General features: G+C 39.0%; 1 protein-coding gene across 1 annotated transcript; it reads left to right on the plus strand.

Moving 5' to 3' along the window:
* The first annotated feature begins 1,554 nt into the window (after positions 1–1,554).
* Positions 1,555–3,776, plus strand: PRR32 (proline rich 32). Its single transcript, XM_029239918.1, has 2 exons — positions 1,555–1,699; positions 2,739–3,776. The coding sequence occupies exons 1-2, from the start codon at positions 1,680–1,682 to the stop codon at positions 3,613–3,615; spliced, it is 897 nt and encodes a 298-aa protein (XP_029095751.1). The 5' UTR covers positions 1,555–1,679; the 3' UTR covers positions 3,616–3,776.
* The last annotated feature ends 9,656 nt before the right edge of the window (positions 3,777–13,432 follow it).

Below are 13,432 nucleotides of genomic sequence, written 5' to 3' on the forward strand. Positions count from 1 at the left end.
GCCATTATTCAGAAAAAAATGCAAGCTCTCAAATATAAACTGTGTAAATACAACTTACCAACTATTAGCAGGTATTAACCCAAGTTTCATTATTCCCTCTGATATGGCAAGTGTTAAAAGGGCTTTAAGGCTCTACCACAATTATATTGCTAATAATAACTTTTCTTTTACATAAGGACAAGTAAATAATAAACTAAAGAAAAATGGAAACTGAAGCTTGAGAATCAAGATATTTCTTAACAGTGAGCCATGATAGGCAAGGGAACAGATTCCTCTGGGAGAAGTTTTGGAAACATGCCGCTTTCATCTTTCAATGAGATAAAGAAAACGCGACAGTGTATAGACAGGGACAAGGCACCCTGGCAGGAAGATGTGGACTTAGAGACCCAAAAGGTCATTTCTATTATGAGTCTGTTGCTTCACAGCAGTGACCATTTCTTTGCATTAGTATCTTGTACCTACCCCCTGCACACACGCATGCCCACACACACACAGCTATATATATAGCTGTTGAAATGTAACAGCATATTCTGATATTGGGAATAAAGAAAGTTATTTTAAGGTCTTTGAAGTCTAGTCTGAACAACACAAATCTTAGGTGAATTTAAGGAAGTGGGCCAAGTTTTTGGCTTTATCCTAGAGCAAGATTAGTAATCTTAGATCAGGGGATGGCCGTAGTAATTTCAGAGCAATTAATCTGTAGATCGTTGGCAGAAAATAAAAGCTGAGGAAGTATACTTGCTTAAGGTAGGGAGGGGGAAGAAATTTAACCTGGAAGAACAGAAAGTGCCTTATGCAAAAAGTTACAAGGCAAAATCTGAGCTAATATTTGTAAATTGATGTTATCTGCTATGCATTTTATTTCCCCTCTCACTTGCAGGGAAGTTTCCAGAGCTCTATTCTGGGAAATATGTGTATATACAGACACACACACACACACACACACACACACACACACACATATACACCATACTGAGCCAATAAACTAGAAGGTAGGATGAAGGGAAGAATTGCAAATTGAGGGGCTAAAAAGTAAAAGCCAATATGATTCTTAGAGGGATTTTTTTTTATAGTGCTATTCTTGTTTCATCTTCACAAGTGAGAGTCAGATTGCAAAGCAATTTAACCCCCCAAACTCTGTTCTCCACCAAGTTAATAGTATGCACCCCCTAAACTGGAAGTTTAAATTACAAGATTAGGCATGGTACTCTGCTCAATGTTTGTAATTCCACCCTGGAAGAGGAGATTTGATAACTACCTTTTCTAAATAAAACTTCAGAAATAACTCTTAACAAAAGACCATGCCACCATGATTCTTCTAAATTTGTCTCGATGATTTGTCTTTCTAACTGGACTGCAACAGGGTTAATGTAGCTAATGCCTTTAAGTTCATCTGCTACTGTGCAAAAAGGAATCATACATTTAGCTTCAGAGGAGCGTCACAGACTTATCCCCTCCTCCTCCCAGCTCCTTTTCTCCCTCCCTTCCCTAGCAACTGGTAACCTCATAAAGCGGACTCCAAATCTAGAAAGAAGCAGTTGGTCCCTGGCTTCATTCGACCTGCCAAGCTGCTCTAAAGCAGAAGCACCAGTCATTTCTCCAGACTGAGTTGGCTTGGCGTGGGCGTTCAGCTGGTTTTCTCCATCACCTCAAGAAGGCTTTGCTGATCAAATTTCTCCATGGCTTGTACTGAAAATGTGTAAGTACAAAACTGTGTACAACTGTTTAAGTTGAAGGCAAAAGACAATTTGAATTGTTTTCCTGTGTGAGTGCGACACGGACAACAGGGAGGAGTGGGTTGCGAAGGATGCAGAAGGGGATTACAGACAAAAGCGTGAAGGACATAAATTCAGGTACTAAGAATACTGGAGTTTTAAATGTAATTTTGAAGTTGCAAATCCTTAGTCTAAATTGTGGGGTTTAAATATGAGGAAATTCTTACTCTAGGGTGTGGTATGGGTTGAATGAAAGAAAATTTTAACAAAAGTTGGTGTAAATGTTGAATGATACTTCATGAAAGAGAAACAAACTGGAGTGTTTGTTAGCATAACTAACCTTTCTTCAACTTCTGTGGAGAAAAAAAAAAAATGCTTTCCCTCATAAGACTTTCCAGAGCACTCCTACCAGAATCTAAATGATGGGTTTCGTGGATCATATATCCTACTGGGACTGAAAGAGCTGGTGTTTCCTCTGTTTATCTAGCATGCCTGCGCACTGCAGCTTTTAAGGAAGCTATCTGAGTCTTCTAGGCTGCCTTGTTGCCTTGAGGAGGTGGGAATATGGGGAACGGGGTGGAGCCACAGGTCAGCCATAAAGGGAAACCACAAAGCCTGATGCTAAAGAGGCTGCCTGGTGAAGGGCAAGTGGATCGAAGAAGTGTTTGCTGACTACACCTGGGAGGTGTATTCCACGGTGAATACACGGGAATAACCACCGTGTATTCCAGAGAATTCGATCAATCACATATTTCAGATATTTTCTGGTCACCGCATTTTCTTTTTTTTTTTTTTGCGGTACGCGGGCCTCTCACTGTTGTGGCCTCTCCCGTTGCGGAGCACAGGCTCCGGACGCCCAGGCTCAGCGGCCACGGCTCACGGGCCCAGCCGCTCCTCAGCATGTGGGATCCCGGGGCACGAAGCCGTGTCCCCTGCATCGGCAGGCGGACTCTCAACCACTGCGCCACCAGGGAAGCCTGGCATTTTCATTTTTATTAACCTATTCATTTCTGTTTTGGCAAGCCTTGGAGGGCACGCCCCTTCACCCACAGCAGTAGCTGCCGATGAACATGGGACCCCAGAGCTGCGCCCCGGCGTGCCCCTCCAGTGTCCGAGCTCCATGCAGAAGGATGATGTGGAATCCTGGGGCCTCCCTCGCGTCCCCCTGAGACCTCCCTTCAATGTACTGGCCGATCTGGCAAGAGAGCAACTGGAGCGTCCCTCAGAGAGAACAGGATCCTGCATTCCTGTCGACGATTCGAGAGCTCTCAACCCCCCCTATAAGCCACCACCTGCTGTTGCGGAAGAGTCCCTAGCAACAGCAGAAGTAAATAGCTCTGAGGGGCTGGCAGGCAGGAAGCAGAGGGGACAGGATTCTATTAATGTGTCCCGGGAATTCTCTGGCGGCCCTCCTGCACTGATGGTGGGGGGGACGAGGGTCAGCAATGGGGGCACTGAGAGAGGTGGCAGTAATGCAAAGTTATATGTGGCTTTGCCAAGGGGTCAAGGATTCTTTCCATCCAGGGGCTCTCAAGTAAGAGGCCCGCCACCTATCCCCACCCTTAGATCAGGGATAATGATGGAGGTGCCTCCAGGAAGTACGAGAGTGACCTGCAAGGAAAGGTTGGCTCATGTTTCTTTCCCACTGGGAGGCCCGCGGCACCCCGTGGAGAACTGGCCAAGGCCTATGCCCTTGTCGTCCAGCACTCCAGGTTTACCTTCTTGCACTACTGCTCATTGCTTCATTCCTCCTCGACCTCCAAGTTTCAATCCATTTCTTGCTATGCCTATGGCTTTTGCTCCTCCTCTGATATTTGGTCCTCCACTGCCTTCCTATTTTGCCAATTTCCCTTCCTGGGGAATGCTGGCTCCTGCATCCTCAAACAGAGAGAACAACTGATGGCAAAAAAAAGGAAGGAGGGGAAAAAAAACCGTTGGGAAAAGAGGTGAAAGTTACTCATTTATGTTTTTATATTTGAAACCCCCTACCCTCTTGCAGCCTGTTTAGCACTAACGTGCCTTACATACTTGGAAATTCAATAAAGGCTCTAAACTTTGAAATATTGTGAATTATTTTTTAAAATGCCACTTTTGGAGCTGAAGCCTTGGATTTTGTTTTCTACTTTTAAGAAAATGAAAGCAGTAATGTGCCAGTGTTTTGTAAGTAGCTTAGTTGAATCCCTACCAATGGCTTGCAGCTGTGATTGTGGGGAGGGGGGATTGGGTTCTTGTTAGACTTGGCGAGTCCGGGGTGGGGATTTCCTACCTACCTAAGGCTATGGGGGTTGCTCAGTGCAGGATGGGTGAATGAAGATAAGGTCCAGGAGGTAGATCCAAGTCCAGATAATAGAGTAAAATGCCCAAACACTAAAAGTAGTCGGATGAGACTGAGGTGAGAGTAACAGAGCCAACATTCGACAGACAGTTAGAGGCAGAACCAGGCTGAAAAGTTAGGAAAGAAAAGGAGCAGGGGAGATGGGAGAGTTCTACACCATTGCTTCAAACATGAACTAGTGCTTGTCTCTCAGCATTTCACTGTTGCTAAATACATGGTATAGATAAGGCTGGCTTAATAGAAGTCTGGGGACAAGATGGAACCGGGCTGAATCCTTCACCCATTCTCGAAATAAAGGGTACTATATACTCAGAACTTTTAAAGGCAAATGAAAACATTTCACTCCTGTGGAATTATTTTCTCTGACACTGCTATGTTTGTACCCTTCATAAGTGCTACAGCACCCCATTATCATGATGGCTCTGAGAGATTATCAAAAGCCCAGATGGGAGCTTTTTCAAATTCTAGTGACAAAGATATGGGCACAGCATGCAGGGTGGAAGGATGGCCATTCTGACCACCATACAACTTCATTCACACAGTGGTCCTAAAACACACCGACACTGTCTATGAAGAACCACTAAATTAGAAATATCTTTAGAGGATGATTCTTCCAATGAGCATTTTTCATGCGCAGAGCTGATGACGTAGGTGATGTAAGCAGTCAGTTAATGGTTGACAAAACCTACAGATCCAAAAGGCACCTCGCCTATAAGCAAAACCATTTACGTGTTTTTAGCACCAATCGTGGGTTCTTCACTACTCGGGGAAAAAAAGACACATGGATCCATGAAGTTTCTTTTTCTCCATTTGATTCAGAATAGATTGTTCTAAATTTACAGGTGGTGGCGCAAGGAGCACTGGATAAAAGGAGCATCTGGATAGAGCTTGCTAAGATTCCCCTTACTCTGTCCTGAAGCTGGCGCAATTCCATCAGTTCACCGTGGTGGGTTGAGCAGAAGCATGCAGCAAATCATTTGACAGCTGCTCACTATGAGGCAGCTTAGTCCCAGCGTACCAAACACTTATTGAATTTTCAGCCTTAATGAACAGAGGAGTTGGGCATGCTTATAGTCATCAAAAATATCTTTTGAGCCAGATGTTAAAAGATATTTTGACAAGAAATCAAGTTGTTGTGTCAACGGCAGTGCTGCATCTCTGGAGAGTTGCCAAAAGGTGTGGTAAGTGACAGCAGAATAGGATACGTTTTCCTTCTCAAAGGAAGTAGCTCCGATAAACACTCAGAAAGACTTTACTCACAATTACAGCAATCCATGACAAATTTACTGTAACAAGAAAGTGCCACCAACACAAGCTGCTCTTTTTAAACCCTCTGTTCTCTTTCCTAATACCCTCTGCATGTTATTTTCTATGCCATTTCTAGACACTGAGCACCTACTGTACACAACAAAAAATAACTATTAGCAAATTGAGGCATTGAAGTTTCCTTTATACCTCTATGGTGTAGGATAAATACATTTTCTTTAGTTTATGCAGAGCTCTGTGCCTATATAACAGCTTTCAGTAAACACAAGTATCAAATAAGCCTGGGATCCTGTTGTTAAATGCAAGTGAAATGCAAATATTTTTGTTTATTCACAGCTTCCGTATAGAAATACTGTATTACCTTATTATCATAGGTGCCAGCATCCTCAATGACAGCAAAACACCCATTTTAAACACATGATTTGGGGCTTCTCTGGTGGCACAGTGGTTAAGAACACGCTTGCCAACGCAGGGGACACAGGTTCGTGCCCTGGTCCGGGAAGATACCACATGCCACGGAGCAACTAAGCCCGTGTGCCACAACTACTGAGTCTGAGCTTTAGAGCCCACGAGCACAACAACTGAGCCTGTGTGCTGCAACTACTGAAGCCCACGTGCCTAGACCCCATGCTCCACAACTAGAGAAGCCACCACAATGAGAAGCCCATGCACCGCAAGGAAGAGTAGCCCCCGCTCGCCGCAACTAGAGAAAGCCCATGTGCACCAACGAAGACCCAACACAGCCAAAATAAATAAAGAAATAAAAGAAGTAAAGAAGTAGAAAAAAATGTTTAAAAAACACATGATTGCCTTAAAATACCTAATTTTAAATTATTCTGGTGCAATATGAGCTAATATTAATCCTACACCAAAATATCTTATTCATTTTGGAAAGTGCACATAATTCAATATATTCAACATTCTTGAACATATATGTTTTCCCATTCTTTTCTGTGGTTTAAATAGCTCCTAACCGCAAGAGGGAAAGAAAAACATCAACAAAGTAGCCCTTTCTTCTGATAGTAATGGGAATGGGTTAAGTATTTCCTGTTCTAAGTTATAATCATTGTCACAAGATGATTCATGTTGTACTGTTTATTATTTATAGTTCTCATTATATTCTTTGTCATAAGACTGTAGCATTAGAATTTTAATATCCTATATATTCTCTAGAAGATAATAATAAACTGTACAACTTTGACCTTTTCTATGTCCCGAAGTATGATTCATTAGCCATTTCTATTTTCCACCGTTTACAACTTCTGTAGCCTGACTGGAAGAGGTACACATGTAGCCAATCAAACTGTAGAATACTGAAAATGTTAAAGTTCAAATTATAAAATTTTTAAAGTCTTTCATAAACCAGAGTGACATCAAAATTACACGTTATTCTTCTGAGGATTATTATAACAAACATAAAATAGGACCCAAAATTTATTTTCACTGGAGTCTTAAGGTTGAGATCATGGTGCTATCTTCATCTACCATGGAACAAGTGGTTTATTGCATGGCTGTTACTAAATAACTAAGTAATAAGAAGTATATATACACACATACATATATGTATGGAGAAAGATATCCTTCCATAACTATTACATTGTACTGTAACAATGGCATTGAATTATCAAGTGCTATTCACAGATGTTGATTTTTAAAGGACCTAATACAGAACTACGTGAAATGACTCTATTTCAAGATCAATGGGCCAAAACCAGAGATAAAAGAAATTTTACACAGATCAAGAACACTGTGTCATGTCATAGGTTAATTCCATAGCTATCACAAAACGTTGCATGTCTTCTTTATAATGAGCTGGATTGAGTGATATTCCCACAGAAAGAGCAAGTGATGAGACTAAATTAAGTGAAAGAACCCATCTGTTTCTCTGTGATGATGTTCATTTTTTCTTAAAATGATGGAAATGTATAGCATTTATCAAATCAAGTCTAGATTTGAGAAGTCAGAAAAATTGTGATTCATCATGCAGTCATTTTCTTAAGTGCTTGAGAAGGTGCTACTCTTGCCAAAGACTAATTAAATATATATGCTTTCTCACCCACCATTGGGAACTTACTGCCATTCAGAAAATCTTTCTCAGCATCCCAATTTCTCAAAGAAACTATCTGTGGAACTTGTTTTCATGAAGTGACTCTACCATTGCTTTTTTGAGAATGGACTGGTATCCTGCAATACTCTATGGAGGTAAACTGACCACATTTTTCCCAACTCTGAAAATCTCTTTCCCTAAGTAAAATAAGATTGTAAAGCACACAACTCCATCATTCCTATCATAAAGGGCTTTGTCTATCTAATAGTGTTTAATTATATAATTTATTGAGAAATATACATTTATAACTGACTTCATCTAACACCCTGATTGTAAAAGCTTTGACTCAGAGGCAAAGCAACACAGGGAATATGGAGGTTGATGGATGGTGCTTGCGCATGTGAGAAAGAGAAAAACAGATGGAGAAAGACAGAGGATTAAAAATAGAGAGGGGCAGGGCCACCGTCAGCTGAGAAGAGATGAGATGAAGTGCTGTAGAAGAGGAAGCAGCTTCATAGTGGAAGTACTGTTGGAAAAGTAATGCATTTGGATATGGGAGAATATAATCCAGAGAAGACAGAAAGGGGCAGTTTGAAAAGAAGGAAGTTACAGGGATTAAGTGTTTCATGAAAGAAAGGGCTCTGTGTAGGAGTCACACATTTGAGAGGGTGGAGATGAGCTGATTAGAGAAACACTATCCAGCCTTCCAAAAAATGAACCTATCTCCACTGCTTCATTCCTTCCTATAAATATCATCTCTCTTCAGATAGCAGCCAATCTCATATTGCCTATGTGAAACTGGAAGCCCTTTCTGGTTTAGGTTTCATCAATCCCCCAAACTGGCCTTGACAAGCAGACTCACCATCATCAAGGTTACTTTATTAGTGAAGAGGGTGTGCAATGAATTAGGCTCACAAAAAAGCATTCCCTCTTCAAGTTCTCAAATATATCAGACCCTAAACTTGTTTTTCTTTTTAAATTTAAACTCCAATCTTTTTTTCCCCTAGGTACACTGATTATTTTCTAATTTTGCCTTTTCACCCCTCCTATTAAACCATAATTTTCTGAGGTGGAGTTGCTGGCTTTATTAATCACACTTCATCCAGAACCCAAGCAATCTATTATTTTTCCCAGGGGGCATATTTATACCTCTTTTAGGTATAAAATCCTTACACATTGTGTTAATGCTCACTGGTGCTCAATAGCTATTAGCAATATACAGTAAATGTACTGAAGATACTATTTAATGCCCTAACTAAAAAGTTGATTATCCATAAATAGAATAATTTAAAAACATCTTGTATTAGTAATTCACATTAGTAATTACTTAATTACTAATTAAGTAATTAATTAGTAATTAAGTAAGTAATTCACTTACTTAATTAGTAAGTCACAACTGGAGGAAAATAATCAAATATAAATAATGTTTCATAGTTAAAAAATATCTATGAGATAGTCTTACAAAGACTATCAGTAAAATCACAGATGATCCCAAATTTAACAGAATGATATGGCTTTAAAAACGATCATCTCTTCAGAATTTATATAAACATTATTGCTTCAGTGCTAGGCATTTTCACAAACCAATTGTAATGTATGTACATCTCAAATTGTCCAACTTTATGATTAATTAACACTACTAACATCACCAGTCAAATGAATCCATGTACATATCACTTCAAAACAGTGTAAAAGCTCATTTCTCCTTTAGGCATTTGATATGAAGTGAAGTTATATAAGAAAAATACCAATTCCAATGTCTAAATGTTACCCTCTCTATTTAACTTGATGCTGTTATCCTTTTAGCATAGCCAGCAGTGGAGCCTACAAAGGTCAGTCAACCCTTAATTGGGAAACCAGTAAGAGGCCTTAGGTCTTGGGTCTTAGGCTCATTTAGTCAAAACAAACAAACAAAAAATCAAACATAACAGAGTGTAAAACACAGAATCCATGGGCTTGAAGATTAAAGTTATTCAACGTGCATTTATTGAATGCATAGTGTATGAGTAGCTCTACATTGGGTGCTATAGAAAATAAAAACCAAGCAGACACCTGTGGAAGTGACTGATTACTAAGAAAACACTTGTTTTCCTTCAGTGAGAGAAAACATACACTTATAGTAGAATGAGTTCTCATGTGCTCATGTGTATTTAGAATTTCCATGTCTTCTGTTGGTCTGATAGGTTCTCAGTTTAAAGATGGAGAAACTGAGATTCAAGAGATTTAGTGATTTGACCAAGAACAAAATGTGACTTTGTGGCAGAGTCAGAATCCTCTTGTTATTCCATACTTCAAAATGTGTTTCAGGCTTCCCTGGTGGCACAGTAGTTGAGAGTCCGCCTGCCGATGCAGGGGACACGGCTTTGTGCCCTGGTCCAGGAGGATCCCACATGCCACAGAGCGGCTGGGCCCGTGAGCCATGGTCGCTGAGCCTGCACATCTGGAGCCTGTGCTCCGCAACGGGAGAGGCCATGACAGTGAGAGGCCCGCGTACCGCAAAAAAAAAAAAAAAAAAATGTGTCTCAAATGTATTAAAGATATAAATGAAAATAAGAAAATAAAAATTGCCATAAATTTTAGAAGAAAATATAAGTGAAATAAATGAATATTTATGTAATCATGATCTTTCTTCTCATGACAATAAAGTCAGAAATCATAACAGAACACACTATAATATTGAAATGATCTGTGTCAAAATTATCATAAACAGAATTTAAAAGCAAATGAAAAGCTTGGGGAAATTTTGCAGGATATCTAGAAAAAGGTTTAAATGTTGTTAACAAATACAAAATTTGTGAGCCATTAGAAAAAGTGTATACCCTCATAAAAAATGAATAAGTGACATTAACAGGTAGTTTACAAAAGAAAAAAGAAAATGGCTAATAAACATGTAAAATAGTTTATAAGTATAAATTAAAATAAATACATTTTTATCTGTCATAATTGTCAAAGTTTTTTTCACATAATTATATCCATTGTTGGGGAGGGTTTGGGCATATGGGTGCTCTTACACACTAGTTATGGGAGTATAAGTAGGAGAACATTTAGTGAGAGCATGTTACAATATTAAACAAATTCCTTAAAATTGTAGTGTTCTTTGATCCAAGAATCCCACGTATTGGACTTTAGCCTAAGGAAATAATCATGGATATTGGATAAATTTTTAGCTACAACCAGGCTCATCTCATCATTATAACAGCAAAAACTTAGAAATAAACTAAACTTTTCAAAATAGACAACTGTCCAATTAAATTGTGGTCCCTTCAGATGACAGAATATAATGCCACCATCAGAAATAACAGAGAACTATAATTTTTAAAATGAAAACTTATATGCATTTAAAGTGAAAAAAATTTCAAAAGTATGTGCCAGTACGACCAGTTTTCTTCTCTTTGCTTATCTATATTTTTGAATTTTTTTTTTTTTTTTTTTGCGGTACGCGGGCCTCTCACTGCTGTGGCCTCTCCCGTTGCAGAGCACAGGCACCGGACACGCAGGCCCAGCGGCCATGGCTCACAGGCCCAGCCGCTCCGCGGCACGTGGGATCCTCCCGGACCGGGGCGCAAACCCGTGTCCCCTGCATTGGCAGGCAGACTCCCAACCACTGCGCCACCAGGGAAGCCCCATATATTTTTGAATTTTTATAATAAACATTTTTACTCTTGTGAAATTTAGGAGTTGTGATAAAAAGGAGATCATATATGATTTCTAAGGTCTCTTTCAGCTCTACACTTCAACAAAACAATTATATAATAGAAAACAGAATGGTATATTCTGTAATCATAATTTTAAATAAATGAGTACTCAGAGAAAGTGAGAAAAAAATCAAGTGTGATGGGAGTAGTTATAGAGGTTTATGTCAAAGAGTTTAAGACAAACTCTGGAACACTGTACCTTTGCAACATATGGTTTCTTGATCCTTTGTGAAATGAGGCCCTACTTTAGTGGTGTTAGCCAAGATCTGATACTTGGCTGTGCGCTTGTTTTCACGAGACATTGAGCGTCAGTGAGTTGCGGGTGTGGGGGGGGTCTATGCAAAGAGGGGCCAGGAATCAGGAGGCTGAGCAAAAAATGGGATCTGGAGTATATAGCAGGTTTAGGCAGGCAGGGGGTCAAATCCAGACAGGACTGCTGAAGCAGCATGGTGCATGTAGGTATAAGTTCAGTTTAACAGCCCTTTCATTTTGCCATCCTTTCTAATTTCAAAGTTCTTGATTTCCCATTGAAGTACAATGATCCTAGTTTTAATTCCAGCAGCCTGGACCAGCACGTGTTAACTGTAGCCAGAAAAATGTCAGAAGCATGTAGGTGAGTCATGCTTCTGATCTAGGCAGGAACAAAGATCCTCAGATTATCACAATATTTGGCTCAGTGTTTTGCCCTTCTAACACTGTTTCCTGTTGAACGTGAGCAATTTAAAAATAGGGAGTTAAGACAAGCATGGATGACTTAAGCATTTTAAAACTGCATGTGACCTAACCATGACTGCGGAGTACTGAGCATAAATTGTTTTCTATGACTTATGATAATCACACTTTAAAATGTTCAGAGCAGGCCTACCAAGAATATGGTTGTACAGTTTGTATCCTGCACAAGGGTGTCTAGCCAAAGTGGTCAAAGTAGGGATTGAAAGGCATGAGCCCAGTTTAGAGAAGCCACAGTGTCGATGTTGATAGAATTAAAAAATAATTGTCATTCAACATGCCCAGCAAATGATCAAAGACCAGCAGTCTATCATCTATAAATTACCTGCTAAAAAGCTACCATTAGACATGGAAAATGGATTCATATGAAAAAATAAATTAAAAATATAATTGACAAAAGGCAGTTGCTTTAATGGTATCTCTACAAAGAAAAAGTCCCATGAAGTATCTCTCTTGCACCTGCATAAAAAATATTCTTAATGGGAATAATGTAGAAATATAGCTAGAATCCTAAAACCCAAACACCAGGCTAACATTTCAAACGTACTTTGGAAAATTACTGCTATGACTGACACTATTAAAATATTAAAAGTAATAACGCTGAAATTCACAACAACCTTACAATATAAGCCTGCAAATATAGACTAAATATAGTTCAGTATGAAATCTACCCTTTAAAGCATATGTTGAGTATAAAGTGTGAATATATTAATGAGTCACTTTACACGAGCAAAATAATTTTGCTCCCTGAATACATTTAACATGTTATATTTTTTTCTGTATTTAGTTTCTTTTTTTTTTTTTTAAGGGTGAGGTAGCACTGAGGTCCTTTAATGGAAATTCATCATGCCTCTCAGCTGTATTCATGTTTCTAGTGAAGAAGCTTATTTAACAATTTCTTAGAAGATGTCTCTTGGGTTTAGCTGTAGTCAGGAAATGGTGTATAATTAGCACTTTTATGTGGCATTAACAAACAATCTTGTTAGTTCATTACTTTTTAATATTTGCATCAGTCTTCTGAAAGCAGATTAAGAGCAACTATAATTTCCATATGCAAGTCGTTAACTACAAAGCTCAGAAAATGTTCACTTTAATCAAAACCATACCACAACTTCAATTTCTTTTCTCCCCACATTTCTTTTCAGTCTATTCAGACCTTCAACCCCAGGGATTTAGAAAGATTTTATTTTAAATGAATGAAATACGCATTTTAGTTCAGTCTATCATGCTCATTAATAAAATAGAACAAAAATTAATAAATATTTTGTTTTGTCACTGACCCACATGACAAATATTATCTGTGATTTGTAATATTTTCAATGGATGGATGTTATGGGTAAAACCTTTTAAAGTTAGAATTGGTTAACTTAGAAGGCCTGGCTTTGAGGAAGCCCTGGTAAGAGATGATGATAACAACTATGGGAAATAGCTGCATAAGTAATACTTAGATATTGTATTTATAAAATTTCTTAATCTTTCCTAGACAAAGCTATACCAATGTTACTTGAGTTGAATTTTCTGCACACATGTGCTACATATTACAGACATTTTCAATCTGTTTTAGGTACATTAAATGAATCTGACCGTACTCATGGGTTCATTCCAAGACCACCAGGGCTAAAGGGTTGTGAAAAGAGGAAGAATA

Source organism: Monodon monoceros, unplaced genomic scaffold, assembly GCF_005190385.1.
Source record: "Monodon monoceros isolate NGI ecotype Baffin Bay Population unplaced genomic scaffold, NGI_Narwhal_1 Super_Scaffold_22, whole genome shotgun sequence".
NCBI classification, from domain to species: domain Eukaryota; kingdom Metazoa; phylum Chordata; class Mammalia; order Artiodactyla; family Monodontidae; genus Monodon; species Monodon monoceros.